Genomic DNA, 24,724 nt, shown 5'->3' on the forward strand with positions numbered 1-24,724 from the left:
TTAATTAAATCCAAATCGGACGCTTGGGAAACAAAATTTGAACTCTTTAGATCACTAATTAGCTCTACCTTACTCCATTCATCTGAGATTTGGGCACCATTATATTGCAATAGAATTGATGTAATAAGTACGCAATTTTTTTAAAACAGTTTTCAATTGGCCCCGTAATACTGCTAACTATTTGGTTCGTTTAGAAACAGGCGTTGATCACCTTGAAAATTTGGTTATTAAGAGAATGAGTAATTGGTATGTTAAAGGGAAAAAGATGGAAAATGATAGACTGCCTAGAATGTGTTTGCAAAAATTGATTGAATTGGTTTCTGCGCCTACAAATAAAATACAATTTAGGGTGAAGGGACCAGTAATTGACTGCTTAAGAAAAAATTCGAATTTAAGATAGAATAACTTCCGTTATTTTGGCCCAGGTGTAGGTTGTAAAATTGTACCGCTCCAGTAGGATGTATTTTATTTTATTAATATTTTAAAAGCAGTAAATTCGATCTTTATGTCAACCAAAAATGATTTTATTTGTAAGTATGTCAATGACCCAGTAATTGACATACCGAATTTTCGGAGGAACCAGTGTTTGACATGGGGTGGGACCAGTAATTGACATACAAATATATTCATGAAACGACATAAGGTATGCATTCAAAATCACTTTTAAATCTAAATAAATCACTTAAATCACCTAAATCACTTTTTCAATTGGATTTATAACAAAAATCAGTCTTATTCATAATTAATTACAATCAGTTTTTAAATAGGCAAACCTAAATAATCTAATATTTTTTCGTTACTCTTTTTTATGCAGTTTTTGACGATCAACCCTTACACAACTGTCCTACCGGACAGTTTTAATTAAGTCCAATCCAAGACAGGTAATTTGAAAAACAGCCCTTTCTTTCAATAGTACCAAGGAGATATTAGCTAACATACTTGTTAGATCGTACACAATGTCTGTCGGCTCGCTTTTGTCTCTTTCTCTCAACCCTTCCGCTCTCTTATCCTTTCAAGTTTCCGCTAAATATTTTGTTACTTAAACCTTTTTTTTTGGGAACTTTTTTGGTTCTCACTTTACCAAACTCTACTTCCGTTTAGATTATGTGGTCACATCCTTGTTTTATTCATTCCGCCTATAACGCTGCTACCGATCGCAACTACGCGACTTTGTGTTCGAGTTGTTGGTGCTTTCTAGTGAACCAAATTTCTCCTACGCTTCCCTTCTTTTGGAGCGCTTCGCTAATATTTTCCACAATCTGTGCTGCCAGTGTCATTTGCTTCGAAACCAAACTATCTGAATGTAATTCATTCTTACTTTCTGCATCTATTCAGTATTTTATTGTTTATTATTACTGAGTTACCTCTTGGGCACATGTATAATTTCACAGTCCACCGGGTCAGTCGTCCCCGAGTAAGTTAAATTATTCAGCCATTTGAGGGTCATGTGATCCTTGCGACGCAAAATTTCATGCCCTCTAAGTAAGATCTAAACTTTTCTGTAGCCCACAGCACGGCCAAACATTCCTGCACCGTAGTTGAAAACTTTTTCTCGGCTGCATATTATGCGAATAGAGGGCTTACTGCAGCCGAGAAAAAGTTTTCAACTACGGTGCAGGAATGTTTGGCCGTGCTGTGGGCTACAGAAAAGTTTAGATCTTACTTAGAGGGCATGAAATTTTGCGTCGCAAGGATCACATGACCCTCAAATGGCTGAATAATTTAACTTACTCGGGGACGACTGACCCGGTGGACTGTGAAATTACAACAATACGATTTTATTATGCAACATCTTGCAGGCAAACTACATCAAGAATGGAAGAAAACCAGGAGGAAATATCTGCAATTGAATATACTGAAGAACAGCTAGAGAATTGGAGATTTGTTTTCTAAGGTGCACCGTTAACCTAAAAGCTTGGAAGGTAGTGGATTTTCTAAGAAAGTCCTTGGAGAAGATCGGTCATGGAAGGTAGTTGTTCCAAAGTCAGAAAGGAAGAATCTTCTTTTTGAGTACCATGACAGACCGATATCCGGTCACCTAGGCTCGTTCAAGAATCGTACATGATTGAAGCAGAAATATTACTGGCCTGGGACGGCAGCGGAGTTGCAAGGTATGTACAAGGTGCCCTACATGCCTACAGCAAGGAACAGCAGAGTCGCCGGAACGCCTTGGCAGATAATTAAGGGAGGCCTAATGGGACTTCTGCCCGTATCTACTAAACAAAATGGAATGCTACTGGTTGTATGTGATTATTTTACAAAGTATTCAGTAAGTAGTATGAATTTGGGCATACTATGACGTTTTTCTGCATCGGGATCGACGACCGCGCAACGCGTCATCATGACGTCACAAGCCACACCCCTCATCCTAATTTTGTGGTCCAGATGGACGAGGGGTTAGGGTGTGACGTCATATTGACGACACAATACGTCACTACGTCAACATAGAAAACTATAATTGTACCCAACAAAATTTTAACCCTATTAATGATTGCAAACAGCTACTAGACTCCAGTAAAAAGTATTTCTACGATGCTCCAATATATTCCGTGTCTATATCTAAAATGTGGACGAAGTTGACAGACACCCTACAGAATAGCTTTTGCTTGGTGTTTAACAACCTGTTGCAATATGTTTATTGGGGAAATGGGTATACTAAAAAGTTGACTGGATTGCAAATAAGCCTACCCGATAATGCAAAGTCTCGCAGAAAAATAATTTCTTATGTCATGTCTGCATTCAGTTTTAATTGTTTGCCGCTAAACTATGTGGAAGTTGTGGAGGATAAAGAAGACAACGTTAGGTTTACGCAAAAATGCTATCTTAAGTGTGGTGAGACCTTTTTCTCACAATCCCACACCGTTTTTTCTACCATCGACAGAGAGATAAACCTGGAAGACCATGGTCTTATACACACTAAAAATTTGATCCCTCAAATTCTACGAAAAAGGACAAACAAATAGATTAATTCCATACAAATTAAACGAAATAGACCCGTTATGTAGTATTAATATTTTATCGGCGAAAAAACGTAAAATGGAAGTAGAAGAAAATGATTTAAAACGGAGAAAACTGGAGGTTCTTGCCAACACTGAAGCGTTTAAAAACAATCACCAACATTTGATGGAATTTGAGAAAGAAGTTACAAGGTTGAGTGATTTGTTAATACCATATTTTGGATCACATTGGAAAAATCTAGATACCAGCGGAGCTTATAAAGCTAAAGCGTTTACAGTGAATAATAAAGGCAAATTTCCTTATGTAGGGGTTTTAGCAGAGAAAGATGATTCAAAAAGCGTTTACTACATTAAAGGATTCCACAAAAATGTATTTATTTCTGCAAACAACGCCAGAGAAGATCTTAAGAAAAATGGGTTTATCAAAATCCCTTACGATGACGATATGGACCTGTTTTGTTTGCCTCGACAAGAACCATTTTGTCTAATTGAGATGAATGGAATGACCACTTATAAGGGCCACAGTTTTCCAAAAATAGAAAAATTAGAATTTCTCCCTGGAGTTTGGAAAAACTTGGAGGATACTCCCTTTACTCAGCAAGAAGCCGAACAATTTAACGAAATCTCAATGTTGGAAATAAAGGGAAAAGTGAAGGTTGGTCAATGTTGTAGATTGGAGCAGTTAGAAGAAGGAGTAGAACTAATTATTGTGGCAATCAAGGAGATCATACATCGGGGAAAATTGCGATACATCTTACAATTCGAAAATGTAGTCATTATATGTTTCGAACTATTGGTTAGAGAAAGAACTAGATGATTCGGATGTGGATTTAAATTATAAAATAAAAATTAAGTTGGACGTTCTTAAGCATACGCCTGTTAGACATAAGGAAAGGGTTGTATTTTGTGTGTAAAAAGTTACTATTATTGTACAAAATTAAATTTTATGTCCTACAATATTATGTATTTTAATTATAATTTTCCCAAATTGTAGAGATAAAATAGAAAAGCAGGTTTTAAGGTAGGTAAGTCTTTGGTAGGTAGTACAACAAACTGTAGACATTACTCTTTGAATAATGTGCAATACAGCTGTCCAGTTGGTAAAGGAGTGGGGGTCGCTGAAATCGCTTCGCTGAATAGCGTAGCAAGGTGATTTCTTACCTATATGAAATATGTAAGTCTGTAAATAGAAGAAGTGATATTTCCCTATTGGAAATACCCAAAACTATTAAATGTAAATTAATCGATGAATACTCCTATTATTGTATAGATACTTATAAACAATGTTTTATCGATTTGTATTAATGTATTAATAATAATGACATATTATTGACCGATAGCAATTCCAATTATAATTTTTGTGTTCAATGTTGTAACTTGCTCACACCGCCTCCTACCGGCATTTTCTGGCATTCTTACTGCACCAGCATGTGCACAAACAATGGTAATCTTCTTCTATCCAGTATTATTTGTGACAAACTATTTTGGTGCTTTAATTGCATTACAACCCCACTAATTAGTGTGGACCATTTCCCCCACCCATAGTTAGCCCACCAACACCACAAGTGTGTTCAGTTGTATTACGATCGTTATTTAAAAAGGTAACAAAATGGAAGAATGGAAGCTTGTCATGTCACACCCTTTCTATCACCAATTTCAACAGGATTTCTCCAGCTTAACAAATAGTAAGGAGTATGCCCTTGATTTTATGCTATTATACGTTAAACTACAGGAATTGGAAACATTATCGCAGACATTTGTGCAAAAAAGCGATTATAAAGACTTTCACTATTTGAATTGTGTTTGGTCCACTCCGAAATGTGTGGAGGGCCCTGATATGTGCAAATGCTGTTACATCTCTAGTTTATGTTTTAATATTATTAGCAAATTAGATGCACTTTACCATTGTAATTACATCGAAGTGTTTTTGTCTAAAAAGGTAAATAATTTTAGTTTTACATAAATAGCGTTGTACATATTGGCTTGTAAACTAGATGAAATAAAACATGTATGTATTTAAAACATTTTTGTTTTTATTATAATCACCCATTTTTCATGCCATATAAAAAGATGCGTTCGCTTTTTATTGAGGTGTTACATTGATGATGATGATGATGTACAAATAAACTGGATAAGATGAGCTAAATAATAATAGTTCTATAAGATTAAAAACAAAAAGGTACAAATTTTGTTTTTTATTATTTAATCATAACCCCATTATACTAATATTCTTAAATATGTGCTAATAGATGTACATAGGATATGTCCTTGATTTAGCAGGCACAAGGTCAAGGTGTATTATTAATAATTTACAAAAAAAAAAAATAATTGGGATAAGGATAGATGCGCGCTCCTCGTGCATGCATTTTTTATTACATATTATGTCTCTCTCTCTCTCACACACACACACACACACACTCTCTCTCTCTCTAGCACTCATAAAGGGGGAGGAGGAGGAGGAGGAGGGGTATACCTTGTGACGTAGGACTTGCGTTCCTTGTGACGTAGGAGGAAAATACCTCTATTAATTTGCGTCATTTTGACGTATTGTGTCGTCAATATGACGTCACACCCTAACCCCTCGTCCATCTGGACCACAAAATTAGGATGAGGGGTATGGCTTGTGACGTCATGATGACGCGTTGCGCGGTCGTCGATCCCGACGCAGAAAAACGTCCTAGTATGCCCAAATTCATACTACTTCAGTACATTTGCCTTTAAGAAACGCTATAGCAAAGAAGGTCGCCGAACTAATTGAAAATCAAGTATTCTTGAAATTTGGAGAGCCACAAGTTATCATCTAAAGTCCAGTTTAAAGGAAGTGAATTTCAGAATAAAATGTGTGGATATGATTCAAAGATCTGGTTCACAAACTTATACACTCACAAGCCAGTCCGACTGATCGTGTCAACAGAATCGTGAAGCCATGCTTTTACATATGTAAAGGATAATCACATACAATGGGGTTGCCACTTACCGAAGTTAGAGTTTGCTTTAAAGACATAAATGCACGAAGCAACAGGATACACCCCAGTGCACTAAATTACGGTACTGCTTCCGACTATGAACGAGAGACTGCTGCAGAGCGAGAGAAATAAATATTTCCAATCAAGAGTCCTGACTCGAGGCATTAAAACGAATGCCGCTTCTGTACAAAGAAGTACAAGAGCAGTTCAAGACGTTCTGTACAAGAAACTGTTGGTATGTTACAAAACTCACCCACAGTCAGAAGCGACTAAATATTATTCGGGCCAACTGGTACCAAAATTCGTGCAGCAGAAAGAAAGAAAAAAGATTTCTCAGGCCGTTTATGAACTTGAGGACGTACAAACCAGAGCTTTCGCCGGGATTGGGACTGAATACGTTGTCCCTTTTCTTCCCCTAACGTGACATTTCGAGGTTCTTACCCTAGGACCTAGGGCAAATACCCTATTCCACTATTTTTCTTTCCAGAAAATGGGAGAGAATGTACTAATCTCAGTACATTAGCACATGTTCCTATTAGTACAATAGTTAAGGGTCAGAAAAATGGCGAATAGAGTCTATTCATGGTTATGATATTGTTTTATTAAAGGCTACCTGAGGTTAATTTCCTGAGGTTTAGGAAATTTTCATTTTATTTTAGAAAATATTAAAAATTCAAAAAATTGTTTTATGTAATTCTTGTTATTTATATTGGTTGAATTTTAACTTAGTATTTTATTTAAATTTAACGGTATGTTAAATTAGTGTTGGTGAAATAGTCATCTGAGGTAATAGAAAGGTAATACACATAGGTAAAAAAAGGACCACCGAGTTTTGGCGAGGCTAGAGAACAGTTGAGTCTAAGAGAGCTCTGCTGAGTAATAGTGGAGGCACTTCATTGTTGCTTCCCACCTCAATTCCATCAAGGAAGAAGGAATTCCCGGAATGAGCTAGTTGAGGAGAAGCTTGTCAGCTCGAAGAAGATATTAGGTAGTGCAGTTTAGTTGTGCCAAAAATGTAGCTATACTACCGGTATTATAGGACTAAAATTATTTCGAACTATTGTATTACTATTGTTGGTGAACCATTTATTAATTTTTTTTTTTCTTTTGTTCGGGAAGTAATTTTAACCTTAACGTTAACTGTATTTAATTTTGTTTGAACTTTTGTGACATTATTCATTCAATAAATTTCTATTATTATTACTATTATTATTTTTGTGTTCATACTACGGCCATATTTTGTAAAGCCTAGGCTAGCTAAAAATATAAATTATAATTGGTATTTGTTCGCTTTTTGGTTATTTTTTTTTTTTTTAATTCTAGAGTTTAAATTGTAAAGGAGCCAATATTATAAACACCCTCGTGATAAGCAATTGTAATAACAGGATGTTTGTTATCTTAAACAAATGTGTTTTTTTTTTTTAACGGATGTGATAAAAACCTGCAATAACAGGATGTTTGTTATCTTAAACAGTTGTGTTTTTTATTTTATCTTAAACGGATGTGATAAGCGATTATAACAGGATGTTTGTTATCTTGGTTGATAGCAGTATGTATTATAAATGATCTAATAAATAATATGAAAACACGATGTGGTTTTTTCCTTATTTGCCCGATTCCCGCCCACGCGCTCAGTATAAATAGGCTGCATCTGAGCCAGAGATATTCAGTACGCTTCTTAGTTGGCAAGACAAAATATGGACCAGCTATTTCGGCTACAATACATGACGATAATGGTGCGTTAATTTCTGTGTTTTTACCAAAACGATATTTAAACTTGTTCGATAAGCAGGACATTGAGACCTATACTGGTGAGTAAAACATACCATTTTTTTTTGTTTATTCTACTCCATGCACTAAATATAATTTTGTTTTTTTTTAAGATGGTGACTTATGTCTTGTATATAAGGGAATGAGCAACGGTGTGTGCAATATTGATTTTCAATCACCAGCTTACCCTAAGAAGGAGGAGTCGGTGGTGGTGGTGCAGTCAGTCACAAAGAGGCAGAGAAAGAAGTAAGTCATGGTTAAGTTAACCTGGGAGAAATGTGGGAAAACCTTTACCTGAACCGACAATCAAAGACGACATGTTGCAACCTGTTCACCAAAGAAATGTCCAAAATGTGGTAGAATATTCCGCACTTTAATCACCTTTAAGATACATGTGTTAACATGTTCGCCAAGAAAATGCCCTTACTGTGGTCAAATATTCGACGCTTTGGTGGCATTATTACATCATTTCTCGTCAGATTGTACTGCATGCAATGACGATGACGCCAACGATGAGTCATCACCCTAGTTAGGACTAGAGGAAGCCAGGTGCACACTCAAAAAAAATATAGGCTGTTATCGGTTCCATTAGAAGATGGTGTGGTGATTAGTGCATTAAATAAATTAGCTCGGAAAATTTGCGTTAATTTCTGTGCTTTTACCAAAACGATATTTAAACTTGTTCGTTAAACAGTACATTGAGACATATACTGGTGAGTAAAACATACCATTTTTTTTCCTTGTTTATTGTACTCCATGCACTAAATATATATATATATATATATATATATATATATATATATATATATATATATATTTTAAGATGGTGACTTATGTCTTGTATATAAGGTAATGTGGAGTCTACAGTCAGTAGTTGTACTATTCACGTCGCTCTACATTTTTTTGTTTTTTTGTGAGTTGTAGGTGATAGATCTGCTTGAAAAATTATGTGTGTTAGCTTTATATTTATACAAAATTTCAAAGTGGTTGCAAGTTTAGTTATTTGGATATTAGTTAAAATATTTCGACTTTTTTTTTTAAATAAAGAGGTGTTCTGTGATAGATAGGTGGTAGGGGCACTGCACAATCTGTTTGAAGAGTGATTATTTATTTACATGAACTATGGACTAAGAGTCTTTTGATTATTAACTTCAAGTCGTCTGTTGGAATAGAAAGCATTAAAATAAAATTACGCAATTTTAAATTAATTTTATGCCTAACAGCCTAAAAAATTATTTCAGCCCTAAAGAAAGTAAGCAATCTGATAGGCCGCTGAAAAGAAGTTTAAGTTCACCTGAAAATTTGAACAAAGTTAGCAAAAGACACCAAAACCTATCAGAAGAATCAATTATGAGTACCCCCCAAAAAAGTGGTGATGAAATAGGCAAGATGTCTATGGACAAGGTAATGGCTTCTTTTAGCGCTCAGTAAGACTAAAAATTATGCTACTAAGAACGATTTAGCACTAATAGAAGAAACATTAAAAGTGGTTAAAGAGGAAAATTTTCTACTGAAAAAGGAAATAGAAACTTTTTTCTCGACTTCCGTCGAGAGTTAAAGAGGTCGGGTAATGAATACCCACAGCTAGGCTCCAATGACGTTACTACCCTACCCAAAGAGCATTAAGACTATGATGGCATCATACGTGAAAGATAACCACCGAACCTGGGATCGGGAACTTCCTAAGCTTAACAGTAGTATAGTTTTGGGCATACGAGGACGTTTTTTTGCGTCGGGATCGACGACCTAGCAACGCGTCATCATGACGTCACACCCCCAACCCCTCATCCTAATTTTGTGGTCCAGATGGACGAGGGGTTAGGGGTGTGACGTCATAATGACGTCACAATACGTCAAAATGACGCAAATTAATAGAGGTATTTTCCTCGTACGTCACAAGGAACGCAAGTCCTACGTCACAAGGTATACCCCCTCCCCCTTTATGAGTGCTAGAGAGAGAGAGAGAGAGAGAGACATATGTAAAAAAAAAAAAAAATCCATTCACGAGGAGCGCGCATGCGTCCTTATCCCAAAATGTTTTTTTTTTTTTAAACAAGGGATCATAATACACAAAACCGCGAGCTTTTTGTATACATTTATATTCACCTTGACCTTGAGTCTGCTAAATCAAGGACATATCCTGTGTGTGTACATCCACCAATCTCTCATTAAAGGTGAGCACATCCTATGTAGTGTTGTAAAATATGTAATTATGATTAAATAATAATAATAATGTGTTATCTGTAGTAAAGGTTTGATGAATAGAGAGATAATATATAATAAGAAATGCATGCACGAGGGGCGCGCATCTATCCTTATCCCAAAGTTTTAAAACAAGGATCATACCACACAAACCGCGATCTTTTTGTGTACATTTATATATTAATACACCTTGACCTTGACCCTGCTAAATCAAAGAAATATCCTGTGTACATCCACCTATCTCTCTCTCTCATTAAAGGCTAGCACATCCTATGTAAGAAAAAAACAACACAATTGTTATTGATATTGTAAAAAAAAAAAAAAAAAAATATGTAGAACTAGATATCTTTCACCTGTCAATCATACATAGAAAAAATAAAAAGAGTGCAGAAGAATTATTATGTTTAATGGATGATAAATATTAACAATGATATTAAAAGGTGCAATGTGTTATCCCCTGCGACATATTGAAGGTTAACTATATTACACTGCGACATATTGAGGGTTAACTCTTTTGCATTATGTTCTATTATATCTGCCCCAGGTTTGGTGGGGGGCATGATGTTTTTATACATTGATAAGGCGTATATAAAAGCATGCAAAATTGATAGTAAATAAAAGAAAATGGACGGAACTAGAATGATTTCTGTAAGTACCTTTGTAATTATTATTATGAACTTCAAACAAAAGAAGTACTTATATTAACAGACATATGTGTGCATAGTATATGTGCACCCGGTGTGGTGCACTTATATTCTTTCCTAGTAATTGGACCTCGCCGAGGAGGTGTGCGGGGTGTTTAGGTCCGTTAATACCATTCATGTGAGTGTTTCGAACTAAGGTAAAAGTTGAAATATGTGTTTGTTTATAGTGTTCCTAATTACGTTGTTTGTTATTTATCCACAGCGTGGACTCCCGCCACCACCAGCATCAAATTCATCATTATCACCACTAGCAACCGCTTATGGTGAGAGAGAATAATCTAGTAAAATATAATTTAAGTATGCTTGTCTCTATTATAATAATTGGGAATTTATTTTGTTTCCACAGGTGATACAATAAATATAAATATTCAAAATAGCATTGTTTTATTTATCGTACAAAATCCTGATCATATAATTTTATCAAAAGTAATATCTTTAAGGAAAAAGGGGCACAAGATCACGTTATGTACTGTCCTTGAGGTGATGAGCTGAGTGACACACAAACGACGCGTGTATGTTGGGTGATTCACACAAACTTTACACACTAATTGACAGCGGTATCAAGTGTATTGAATATTAAAAATTATTTTCACATAAGGAAAAAACAACACACTCGTTATTTATATTTATAGTGTCAAAAAATATTTAGAAATAGATATCTTACAACTGTCAATTATACATAGAAAACTGACACACTAATTGTGGGTGTTATCACGTGTATTGGACATTATTAGAAATAAATGATGATAACTATTACCATGGTCAGTTAGAAGGTGCAATGAGTCATCCTGCGACATACTGAAGGCTATCTCTATTGCAATAAGATCTATGACGCCGTAGGAAATGATATCTTTCTCGCGCGCTTTTTTTTTTTTTTTAATTTTCCTTAAGTTTGTAATTGGTTGTGTTACCTTCATGCCTCCCATATCTCTCCCCCTCTCTATCGAGCGCAGTATATAAAATCGGGGAATAATTGTGAGGGTTTATCCAGTAGCTCTTATGTATTACTACATGCAGTACATCATTTGATTTTTTCATCATTTAAGAACCAGGTAATTAAGTTTGACATTTTTTTTATTTTTGCTTTTTAACTTTTTTTTTTAAAAAACATTTTTTCTAGAATGAGCGATGAACTGTTAAAAAAATTGCAACATCCTTCAACAAGCCACAACCGAACGTATTAAAAAATTATCAGAATTAGAGGTGGATAGACCTTATTTGATCTCCTCTTTTGCTAGAGTGGAGAAAACCAAATTCGGTCCAGCGATCGTGGTCCAGATACGGGATATTGATGACACAACGTCTTGGATTTTTTTACCGAGGCGTTATACATCCTCTATCACAGATCATGATATACAACATTATATGGGTATTTAAAATGTTTTTTTATTTATTTTTACTTTTTTCTTACCTATGTAGTTGAAATAATTATTCGTTTAAGATGGTGATTTGTCCCTTATCTATAAGGGGATAAGCAAGACAAGCAAGTGTTACATGATAGCATTCGAAGCATCCAAACAACAACAACAACAACAACAACAGGAGGAGGAGGAACCGGCGAAGAAGAAGCAGAAGAAGAAGAAGGCGACCAAAGATTAGTTTGATTTTGTAAGTTCATTATGCCTAATCCGGCCTGTGTTAAATGTGGGAAAAGTTTCTCCAGACCGTACGATTTAAAGAGACATGTTGCGACATGTTCGCCAAAGAAATGCCCCAAATGTGGTAGTATATTCCACACTTTGCTCACCTTAAAGACACATGTTTTGACATGTTCACCCAGGAAATGTCCAAACTGTGCTAGTATATTACCCAATTTGGTGTCATTATTAAATCATGTCTCTTCAGATTGTACTGCTTGTGACGATGATACAACAACAACACCCCCAGTTAGGACTAGAGGAGGGAATGTACAAAATCAAAAGAAATATCGTCTATTATCCGTTCCTTTACAGGATGGTGTGGTGATTACCGCTTTAAATAGATCTGCTCAGAATATATGCATTAAAAATACTAATAATATAAAAGACCCTGTTCTATTTTTACAAGATAAACACGGGGTACTATTAAAGTATTTACTTAAAGCCAGAGAAGATCTATTGACCTTTAAATCATCCATCTTCCTAGAATGTGTTTATAGTCGATATAGGACTTCTGATCTTGAACAATATACGGATGGAAATTTTAAAACCTCGATAGAGATTATCGACGCTAGCACCAACCTAATTCACTACCTTCAAAGACGTTTTGCAAAACTTTTGCGCGAGCTACAGGAATTTGAAACTAGTGGATCAGGTTGGAAACTACATTCCGTAGATTCCCTTGTCCTCCGATTGACTAAATATCGCCCTTTAGGTGGAAGAGCGTACATTCCTTTACCAAAGAAAATAGCCAATAAAGAAGCAATTGTCAACATATGCAATACTGACGATTACTGCTTTAAATACGCCATTCTATCTCGTCAACTGGAGAAACCCCACCGTATAACCATGTATAGAAAACTTAACCACTATTACAATTTCGACAATATTTCCTTTCCCACACCTTTAAAGGATATACTTAGGTTTGAGAAAGATAATAATGTATCGGTAAATGTTTATTCTCTAACCGAGAAGGAGAAGCAGGTTTTTCCTCTGATGGTTAGTTCGAATTTAGCGGCTGTAGAACACTTTGACCTTTTATTTCTTCGTGATTTAAATACCTCTCATTATTGTCTAATACAAAATCTCTCACGGCTTATATCTTCCCAACTTAGTGACCATCATGGTGGTGTTGTTATGTGTAAACGATGCTTCAAATCATTCACTCGTGATTATAGAACAGTGGATGGGAAAACAGCCGAGGAACGATTAGCAGCCCATCAACTTTTCTGTAATCAACACAAACCATGTCACATTCGCATGCCCACGGAAAATGCACAATTACAGTTTACAAACTATCACCATAAACAACACATACCCATAGTTATCTATGCAGACATTGAATGTCTACTTTTACCCGTACACAGCGTACCCGGATGTTCATCCACATCATGGTCCAGACAAACTCATAAACACCAGGTTTGCAGTGTGGGGGCTAAGGTGGTCACTACGCTAGCCAGCTATCAAAAGGACATTTTCCTATATACGGGCGATGATGCGGTCCAACAATTTATGGAATATTTACATTCCGTTGTTAAAGATGTGGAAGCCCTATATAAGGTGATCATTCCAATGAACGCACTATCCCAACAACAACAGGAGGATTTTGCTAATGCCACACATTGTGGCATTTGTGAACAGGCGTTCAACGGGTTAGAGAAGAGAGTTCACCATCATGATCACCTTACGGGTGACTTCATCTGCGTTTTCCATAATTGCTGCAACCTCAAAGTACAATTGCCGAATTTCATTCCAGTCTACATGCATAACCTTAGCGGATATGATGCGCATCTGATTATATTGTCTTTAGGCGTTGATCCGGGAGATGTGTGGGTAATACCAAATTCCGAAGAGAAGTATATAAGTTTTTGAAAAAGTTTTCCGATTGCCCATCCATATGGCTTCGCTTTTTGGATACATACCGGTTTCTACCGGATACTTTAGAACATCTTATAAATAACTTGACGGAATACCCACAAATGGAGAAACAATTTCCCGACAATGACCAGAGACAGTTACTACTTAGAAAGGGCGTTTTTCCATACGCCTATATGACGGGTATGGAGAGAATGGATGAACGAGCCTTACCAGCTAAACGCTATTTCTTTAACGATTTAACCGATGAGCCCATATCCGATAGTGATTACCAGCACGCACAAAAGGTTTGGTCCTCATTTCACATGAACACACTTCAGGAGTACACAGAATTGTATCTGACAACGGACATAATTCTCTTAAGCGACATATTTGAACAATTTCGACAGGTTTGTGAGTCTATCTACTACATTGATCCTAGTTGGTATTTTACAACACCTGGCCTGGCATTTGATGCATGTTTAAAGTGTACAAAAGTTAAATTGGATCTTCTAACGGATTATGACAAACTGCTCATGATCGAATCGGGTATTAGAGGCGGCATCACTTCCAGTGTTACAAGACATGCTAAAGCCAATAATCCCTACATACCCGGCTATGATCCTACACAACCAACCATATTAACCAACTATATTCTCTACATAGATGTTAACAATCTCTACGGTTTCGCAATGATGGAACATCTCCCGATTGGTGGGTTTGACTGGGTCGAAGGAGAACAGACCATCGACATAACCACCATTCCAGATGATGGCGACATTGGGTTTATCCTAGAGGTTGATCTACACATACCTACACACTTACACGACTATTTCGCTCAGTTTCCACCACTACCACATCATCACAATAAAAAACTCTATACCACGCTGGACGACAAACACCATTATGTGATACACTATAGAAATTTAAAACAGGCTCTATCCATGGGGGTAGAATAGTGCATAGAATATTAAAATTTAATCAATCCCCCTGGCTTAAACCCTACATTGAACTCAACACCAGCCTTAGAAAGGCGGCTAGAAATGATTTTGAAAAGGATTTCTATAAGTTGATGAACAACTCTGTTTTTGGTAAATGTATTGAAAACAAGAGGAAGCGTTTATCTATTAAGATTGTGACGTCTGAACAAGCGTTGCTCAAGCTGTCAAAAAGAGCAAACTTTAAGGATTGAACAATTTTTAATGAAAACGTTATTGCTGTTCATCTGCATAAAGAGTCCATTTACTTTGATCGGCCCATTTACGTTGGATTTTCCATTTTAGAACTTTCCAAACATTACATGTATCATTTCCATTACCAGGTCATGTTAAAATACTATCCTAAAGCATTAACCCTCCTCTATTGCGACACAGACTCATATCTTTATAAAATTGAAACCGACGATGTCTATGAGGATCTAATAGTATTAAAAGCACACTTTGACACTTCCAACTACCCGCCTACACACAAATGTTTCTCAAATCATAATAAGAAGGTGTTGGGCAAATTTTCCGATGAGACTGGTGGTGATCCCATTGAAGAGGTGGTTGCATTAAGGCCAAAAATGTATAGCCTTAGAATATTTAAACGAGGAATTATAAAGAAGGTGAAAGGTATCAAACGGAGTGCCGTTAATAAGATCACATTTGCTGACTATTTAAATATCTTACATAATAGAGATTGTGTTCTATATTCCTCGTTTAAAACTATACTATCTAAAAAACATCAACTATTCACCTTTGATTGCAATAAAATGAGTTTATCCTCGCTTGATGATAAACGTTTTATTTTAGGCGATGGCATAAACACGCTTCCGTTTGGCCACTATCGGCTAGACACATAACAACAACAACATGCACACTTTAGCCAATCTATGTTTACGCTTTACATGTGATGATGAGAGGTATTTCCAACCAATTTCACTGTTAGATATAAGTATGATTGAAATATGTAAGTATGTAAATAGAAGAAGTGATATTTCCCTATTGGAAATACCCAAAACTATTAAATGTAAATTAATCGATGAATACTCCTATTATTGTATAGATACTTATAAACAATGTTTTATCGATTTGTATTGTTTTGAAAATATCAAATTCAATGCTGGTAAACGCATGTCTGTGTCAGATTATATTGCTATATCGTATTGTTTTCCAGATAATAGTTCTTTATTTTTACAACAATTTAAATCGATTAGAATAACTATTAAAATGAATTATTATAAAAAAGTTAACATTCTTTCCCATAATATTACTAATAATGACATATTATTGACCGATAGCAATTCCAAGTATAATTTTTGTGTTCAATGTTGTAACTTGCTCACACCACCTCCTAGCGGCATTTTCTGGCATTCTTACAGCACAACCATGTGCACAAACAATGGTAATCTTCTTCTATCCAGTATTATTTGTGACAAACTATTTTGGTGCTTTAATTGCATTACAACCCCACTATTTAGTGTGGACCATCTCCCCCACCCATAGTTAGCTCACCTACACCACAAGTGTGTTCAGTTGTATTACGATCGTTATTTAAACAGGTAACAAAATGGAAGAATGGAAGCTTGTCATGTCACACCCTTTCTATCACCAGTTTCAACAGGATTTCTCCAGCTTAACAAATAGTAAGAAAAATGCCCTTGATTTTATGCTATTATACGTTAAACTACAGGAATTGGAAACATTATCTCTGAAATTTGTGCAAAAAAGCGATTATAAAGACTTCCACTATCTGAATTGTGTTTGGTCCACTCCGAAATGTGTGGAGGGCCCGGATACGTGTAAATGTTGTCATATCTCTAGTTTATGTTTTGATATTATTAGCAAATTAGATACACTTTACCATTGTAATTACATCGAAATGTATTTGTCAAAAAAGGTAAATAATTTTAGTTTTACATAAATATCGTTGTATATATGTAAATATATTGGCTTGTAACCTAGATGAAATAAAACATATGTATATATTTAAAACAATTTTTTTTTATTATAATCACCCCAACGCCACAAATTAGTGTGCCTGTTTTGTTTGAATCACCCAACATGAGATGTCACAATGCTGTACAAGATAATAGATGTACACAGGATATGTCCTTGGTTTAGCAGGCACAAGTTCAAGGTGTATTGTTAATAATAAAAAAACTTAATAATAATAATTGGGATAAGGATAGATGCGCGCCCCTCGTGCATGCATTTCTTATTACATATTATCTCTCAATTCATCAAACCTTTACTACAGATAACACATTATTATTATTATTTAATCATAATTACATATTTTACAACACTACATAGGATGTGCTCACCTTTAATGAGAGATTGGTGGATGTACACACACAGGATATGTCCTTGATTTAGCAGACTCAAGGTCAAGGTGAATATAAATGTATACAAAAAGCTCGCGGTTTTGTGTATTATGATCCCTTGTTTAAAAAAAAAAAAAAAACATTTTGGGATAAGGACGCATGCGCGCTCCTCGTGAATGGAATTTTTTTTTTTTTTACATATCTCTCTCTCTCTCTCTCTCTCTCTCTCTCTCTCTCTCTCTAGCACTCATAAAGGGGGAGGGGGTATACCTTGTGACGTAGGACTTGCGTTCCTTGTGACATACGAGGAAAATACCTCTATTAATTTGCGTCATTTTGACGTATTGTGACGTCATTATGACGTCACACCCCTAACCCCTCGTCCATCTGGCCCACAAAATTAGGATGAGGGGTTGGGGGTGTGACGTCATGATGACGCTTGCTAGGTCGTCGATCCCGATGCAAAAAAAACGTCCTCGTATGCCTAAAACTATACTACTCTTAACTTTGCTTTGCAGACAGCGGTGCACGAGGCCACTGGTTTTACGCCGGCCTATTTCAACTTCGGTCGAGAGTTAAAGAGGTCGGGTAATGAATACGCACAGCTAGGTTCCAATGACGTTACTCCGGAGGCAAGCAGGGAGGCGCGAACGGAACAAATAGCCAAGATGCCTCTTCTCTTCGAAGAAGTGAAGGATCGTTTGGCAAGAGCTTATGAGAAGGCAGCGAGGAATTACAACCTACGAAGACGTCCCACTAGATTCCACGCCGGAGATATCGTATGGAAAAAGAACCATGCGCAATCAGACGCAAGTAGATACATCGCTGGTAAACTGGCACCAAAGTTCCAGCAGTGCAGGATAAAAAGAATGGTATCGAATGTTATTGCGGAACTGGAAGATTTAGAGAGCAGATCTTTGAAGCAAGCTTCGAGTGCACATCTGCTTTACGATCGGCGGTGCCGGAAATACTGTTTCAATCTTCAGGTGAAGAAATAGGAAGCACGTGGAAGCAATTCTGGATGTTTACCTAGACAAAAGGTGAGGGATTGTCTCCGAAGAATTAGTAGAAGAACTGGAAGGCACTTCCTGCAGTGGGCCCGAAGAGAGAAGCCATCCTTAAGTATAGTCATTCACATCTGGTGTATATATAGATTTTAGAATTAACATTATTAGACATAGACTTTTCGAACATTATTATTATTTTTGTATGTGCTGTTTTTTTCTTTCAGAGGGTTATTTGGTGAGAGAGTGATTTCACCCAGATACTGTTTGGACTATTTATAGATATTTTTTTTTATTATTCAATTACTTTTTATTGTTATAGAGAAGAGTACATTTGCTATTTAATACCTGCATTATTCTAATTAACATATTGTAACGAAGTTGACCTGGGCGGAGAAGAAAGGCCTAGATTGTTCTAGAGGTTGAACGACCATAGTCAGTAACAGGCCGCCACTGCATAAACAAAAGGGGCGGTATCTACTTGTGGCAGAAAAGAAAGGCCTAGATTGTTCTAGGGGTTAAGCGACTAAAGCCGGTAACAGGCCACCACTGTGTAGACAAAAGGGCCGGTCTATACCTGAACTAGAAAGGAAAGGGCTAGATTGTTCAAGGAGTTAGTGACCTGTGTAAAAGCCAGCTAAGAGAAAGGCCTCAGTTGGGGTGGTGGCATATGTGTTTCCCGGCCAGTGATTGACAGGTAGGAGCGAGGCAGAGAGTAGGAGGAGGGCGGCCCCAGCTGTGGTGGTGGCAGTATGTTTTCTCCAGCCAATGAACGTCAGGAGGGCGTGGAAACTTATGCTCAGAGAGTTGGAGGAGGGAAGTCCCAGTTGGAGGGAGGCACGCAGTTAAAAGGAGGCAGACCCAGCTGGAGAAGTCAGTTTCAATCACAGTTTTAATCAAGTTTCAATTGAGTTTTTAAGAGTTTTTAAGCAAGTTTTAAGGAGTTATTAGAGTTTATAGTTATTAGTCAAGTTTATGAGTTAGTCTTGGAGAGTCAGTGTTGCGGAGTGCTTCAGTGGTAGCTAGTTGGGCAATTAGTCAGTTGATGAGTAGAGCTGTGTTAGTGTAGCTGAGACTAGTGCAATTCGGTGCAGTGCGGACCAGTGGTCAGTCGGGGAACAGTTTTGTGGCGTTACGAAGTGAGTAAGTAACAGTAAACTGTTGTGACTGTTGTAAATGGTGACTGTAATGAATAGCGTTAGTTGCTTGTAAATGTTAATGTGAGTAATGTTAACGTGTTAATAAATCAGGTTATTACTTACAACTTTAGCGAGTTTTATTAGTTAATCAAACCCACATATTATTTAACGTAACTAGTGGCAGGCATTAGTTGTGTAAGTAAAGTTTTTTTTGGAAAAACTTTACAATATATATTTTGGTATAATATACACATATTTTGGTTTATTTAATTTTTCCTTTTTTTTGTCTATTATTTTATCCGTAGGTTCGCTGTTGCTACGGTAACAAAATAAACAGCATGGCGCTCAACATATTTCATCTTTAATTTCTACTACCATTATTATATTTATTTATTTCATTCTAGTTCCCTTTTCGATCCATCCCGTCTCCAATGTATCTAGCCGCAGACAGGAGCTTGTAAATAGGTAACCATTTTATCTGGCGCCTAACGTGGGGCCCGAGCAAGTTTGCGAGTTTATTAATACTTATTTTTTTGCCTCTAATTGGTGGTTTATTAAAATATTTTATTTTGTATTTATTCCTATTTCAGACTTGCATTATCTTTTTTGTTTTTTTTTTGTTTCATAAAATTTATTAATTATGGATCCTTATAGGCTCTTAAAAGATGAATTAAGTTATATATCGGCCATACTCTTAGGGTTTGCCCGAAAATAAATAGTAGCGTCGCTCCCTCACAGGATACTACTAACTCAAATGCTAGCTGCCCTCATTGTCAACAACAGGGAAACTCCAAAGGCGACCGAGCATGAGAGGACAGAGCTCGAGTCATTCGCCTAAGATGTCCCCATCAGATCCTGAGTGGCGCGAATGGATTGCGGTAGTTGCTGCCTTTATGCAGGGAAAGACTGTGCGACCACTCCACCAGATGGCTGAGAAACAAGACGGAAGACCACATTTACGAATTTCTATCTTTGGGCTATGGTTTACGGCATTATTGGACTCTGGAGCCACTCGTTCTCTTATTGGAGGGGTCGGTTGGAGAAGGCTGAAGAAATTAGAATTGCCGGTAAAGAAAGTAGAGCCACTGAGAGTCATTACCGCGAATGGAAACCGCTGCGAAGTGCTTGGTTCTGTTGAGATGCCTGTGGAGTTGTCTGGGAAAGTTAAAATAATTGAATTCTTAATAGTCCCAGCCTTGGTGAATACCATAATTTTAGGGGTAGACTTCTGGGAAGCAATGGGCATTGTCCCAGATTTGAAGAACAAGCAGTGGACATTCAGTGAAGTTGATGAAGAAGAGGTCCATGTATCTGCAGCTTTGGTAGAAAGGGCGGAACTGACCACAATTCAGGCGATAATAAATAAGGAGTTGGACAAAATGTTAGAGGCCGGAATCGTAGAGCGGTCATCAAGCCCTTGGTCCTCGCCGGTAGTGCTAGTAAAGAAACCTAATGGAGAACACAGGTTTTGCGTGGACTTTCGGAAGCTAAACGCTGTTACGAAGAGAGACGCGTATCCGTTGCCGTACGTTTCACACATACTGGACAAGTTAAGAGGGGCAAGGTATTTATCTTCCTTAGACCTGAAGTCAGCTTACTGGCAAGTGAAGGTGAAAGAAGAAGACAGAGAGAAAACAGTGTTGGATCCTCGCAAGGAGGTGCGGCCCCCCTTGTGGGAAAGTTAGGTTGATGCAGTGGAGAGTTGGCTGCATTGGAGGTCTGGAAGGAGAAAGGGACTGCGTACGTGACCAAGCTCAGGCAGTTGTCCTTGACTTCACAAGGAAGTGAAAGTGTCGTTCTTGTCAAGTGTAATTCTTTGTCTATATAGCGTCATTGCGCCAAGTTTGTTTTGTTTTTTACAAATTGTCAATGTGTTTTTGGTTTAACCAGCGTAGTCTGCCTGGAGTTAATATATTAATACAAGTATCAGTGGAGAATAACTCCCTTTCTGACATTATTGTCATTTAAGTTGTCTTGGCATATAATGAAAATTGTAAAGTTGTTCGCATTAACATTCCCTCCGTCAGGAAGGATAAACTGTGCAGTTGTCAATTGCATGTTGTCTAGCCAATTGGTATTGTATTATCAATAAATACTTGTTATTTTTTGTAAGGCTTTGGCGAAGGTATTTTGGGTGGCTGTGGTGTCCACCACATTTTATTTCCCCCCCTTTCAATACAACATAATTAGACTAAACTGCTCTCCCACATTTCGTCCTCGCCTTGGACATTTCATTTAGCCCTCTTCGAGTATTTTTCATGGTGCCAAAACCCGGGAATCCACCCAGAATACCTCAGCATCGCCTTTACTTGTCTGGCCTGTCGCCAGTTATGCTAAGGAGCGAAAAGTCGCCTTGTCGCCTTAGCACTTGCCTGTGCGTTTTGTTGTCGTATGTACACTATTTTTAATTTCCCTGTTGTCATTTTATAGACTGAAACAGCCTTTGTGTTGCTGGTAACTACTATTATTCGAAAGTATACACATATATATATATATCTGATTTAGCCAGGCTCAGATGTAAGATTGTTGTGTTAATACAGTTAACCTTTTCCTTAAAAGTTCTTTTATCTGTAAATAGAGATAGTTTGTTTTGTTTTGTATTGGTTGTAATTATAATACTAGTTCAAGTGTGTACTTACACACACATACATTCGTATATTGACAACTGTATAGCATGGCTGTCACGCCGACAGATCATGTTAGATCAATGCGAGATTCCGCATCCCCTGGACTTCTTACTTTGTCATGTCACTCTCTCCGTCTTCTCCCCTACCCAGTCAGCTTTAGATGTAAATGTGTTTAGTTGACACATTCAATTCAATTTGTTTTTAAATTACTTTTACCTTTGAATAGAAATAGTTTTTGCGTTGGTTGTAATCATACATTATTTTAAGGTATTCGTGTTGCCTGTAGTCAGGCCATTGATTAATTTTATTGTTTACATCTAGCTTATTGTAACCTGTGTCCCGTTTTTGTCGTGCACCTCCCCCTTGATTAAAATGGAAGAACAAATTCAAGCTACCCCTCCACTGTCGCCAGTCTCTCCCAGTCCCCCCGAATTGGAAGAAACGCCTCGAGTTCAGTCACAGTCAGATCACAGTTCGGACATACATGCAGTCAGATGCAGACATTTGATAGCTAGATTAGATAGTTGGTCGCGAAGGGTCCGTGACCTGTCCCCTAGTTCCCCCCATGCCTTGGAGCTCAGTCGTCAGTACTCTTCCATGTTCTCCTTGCTGTCCTAGACTGTGGACAGGGAAGCATGGGAGTGACTGCGCGCCCTGCTCCCAGAAGTCAGTGGTCCCCTCGCTTTATCCCTGTCTGAAAGCCATGAGCTAGCTGAATCGGCGCAGCTAGCCATTATAATGCCCTTATTGGCCACAGCTCTCCCCGGCCACTCTGACTCGATGTTTCAAGGTTCTCCTGTCACAGTGACGGACGAGTCTATTATCGAATTAGCCCGACGGCAACTTCGAGAATTGGTCATTCCCAATATAACCCCTTTTAATGGAGATGTCCTGCAATACAAAAGTTTCAAATCGACCTTCACGTCTGAGGTCCACAAGTTATCCCTGTCTGCCGCCAAGCGGCTTGACGCCCTCAGATCCTCCTTGAGGGGCCCCCCTTTATCCATCATACAGAACGCTCAGTCCTCCGAGGAAGGGTATGCCTACGCGTGGGAAATACTCGATTCCAGATATGAGGGTAAGCTGCGCATCGCCAGTGCCATCATGGAGACATTCCTGCAGTTCCCTGGTGAGGACCCTAGCATTGACAACTGTATAGCATGGCTGTCACGCCGACAGATCATGTTAGATCAATGCGAGATTCCGCATCCCCTGGACTTCTTACTTTGTCATGTCACTCTCTCCGTCTTCTCCCCTACCCTTCAAGAGGAATTTAGGAAGAAATATTTAGGATCCTTTGATTCACTTCCTACCAGCTCTCATGTCCTGGATTTTCTAAAGGACCAGGAAGACAGGTTCTCGCCAAAATTAACCTTTGGTCAATCCTTCTCCAACCCTGTTGTACAGCCCACTCCTAGACACAGTTCTCCTTCTCCTTCCCCTTTTACCTCAACCTCGTCCTGCTTCTCCCGTTCAGGGGATCCAGGTGGAGGCGCTCTCTTCTCCCAAACAGTTAAAAGGGTACACACCCAAATCGGTACGTTTCGTTCCCCGCCCCCCAAGGAGGCTTTTATCATCCTCATCATCACCTCTAGTTCATCCGCCGACTCCTTCCACCTCTCGTGCCCCAATTTCCTCAACCTCTACGTCTCTCCAATGCTACGTGTGCGGGAATTCGCACCGTATGTCGAAGTGTGCTGACTACTTGAACATGTCAGTTACTGACAGGTGGAGCTTAGTGGTGAACAAAAATTTGTGCGTCAATTGTCTTTCCGCCAACCACTCCGTGGCTCGATGTCCTTGCCAGGTCGGATGCGCAAAATGCCACGGGGAACACCACACTTCTCTACACCCCCTCCACCTTCCACGAGTTTGAGTCAGAGAAGAGCACGTGCGGTTGTCATTCCGCCACTAATGTCCCTGCAGACCCATCGGCCCCCAAAATCGAGAGTTCTAATGAAAAGGGCGCCCTCCCCGGGCCACCCTGATCCTCCTCCCCCGTTTCCTCGGCGTTCCCTTCTTCCCCCCAGCTCTTTCGAATCTCACTTGTCTTTAGGCCAAGCCAGGAACTCTGAGTCTCGCCCTACGTCATCATCATCAGATAGTCTGCCCCCCGTACTTCCTATCACTTATTTTGGCCGCCACCCAGCACCATCCCCACAGCCAGAACAATAGGTTCTTGGCAGGCGCGATACCCCTTCATTGTCCAATTTCGTCTTATGCCGTCGCAGATACTGTCGTCTATGTCATGCGACGAAATCCTTACGGAAATCAATTGTTAAGTCCTTCCCATCAGACATGTCAGTCTCCCCCACTGCCCTGGTGCATCTTCTTGGAGGGGATGGCCAGTGGTATCGCGCTCGTGCCCTGCTGGATTCAGGCAGTGAGATCAACTTAATGACTAAAGCTTTTGCCAAGGAAAGCAAATTGACTTATAACCCCATGTCAGGCGGTGTTCGTGGCATAGGGGGCATTATTGCCACCCAAGTCGTGGGTCAGGTATCGACCAATTTAAGACAAGCCCCTCCTTTTGCCCAACTCAAAATCCCTTTCCGCG

The 24,724-nt window shown here is 38.2% G+C and overlaps 2 protein-coding genes across 2 annotated transcripts in view; one reads left to right on the forward strand and one right to left on the reverse strand.

Annotated features, from left to right (window-relative positions):
* LOC141451958 (uncharacterized) overlaps nt 1–24,724 on the reverse strand; it is a 338,906-nt gene that overhangs the window by 281,904 nt on the left and 32,278 nt on the right. The gene's annotated exons all lie outside the window — the stretch shown is intronic.
* On the forward strand, nt 11,232–14,108 carry LOC141451986 (uncharacterized). The gene has a single exon (XM_074123804.1). It carries the CDS (start codon nt 12,219–12,221, stop codon nt 14,106–14,108), a length of 1,890 nt encoding a protein of 629 aa, XP_073979905.1. The 5' UTR covers nt 11,232–12,218.

Source organism: Rhodnius prolixus, unplaced genomic scaffold (genome assembly GCF_049639745.1).
Source record: "Rhodnius prolixus isolate KJV_2025 unplaced genomic scaffold, Rpr scaffold_20, whole genome shotgun sequence".
NCBI classification, from domain to species: Eukaryota; Metazoa; Arthropoda; class Insecta; order Hemiptera; family Reduviidae; genus Rhodnius; species Rhodnius prolixus.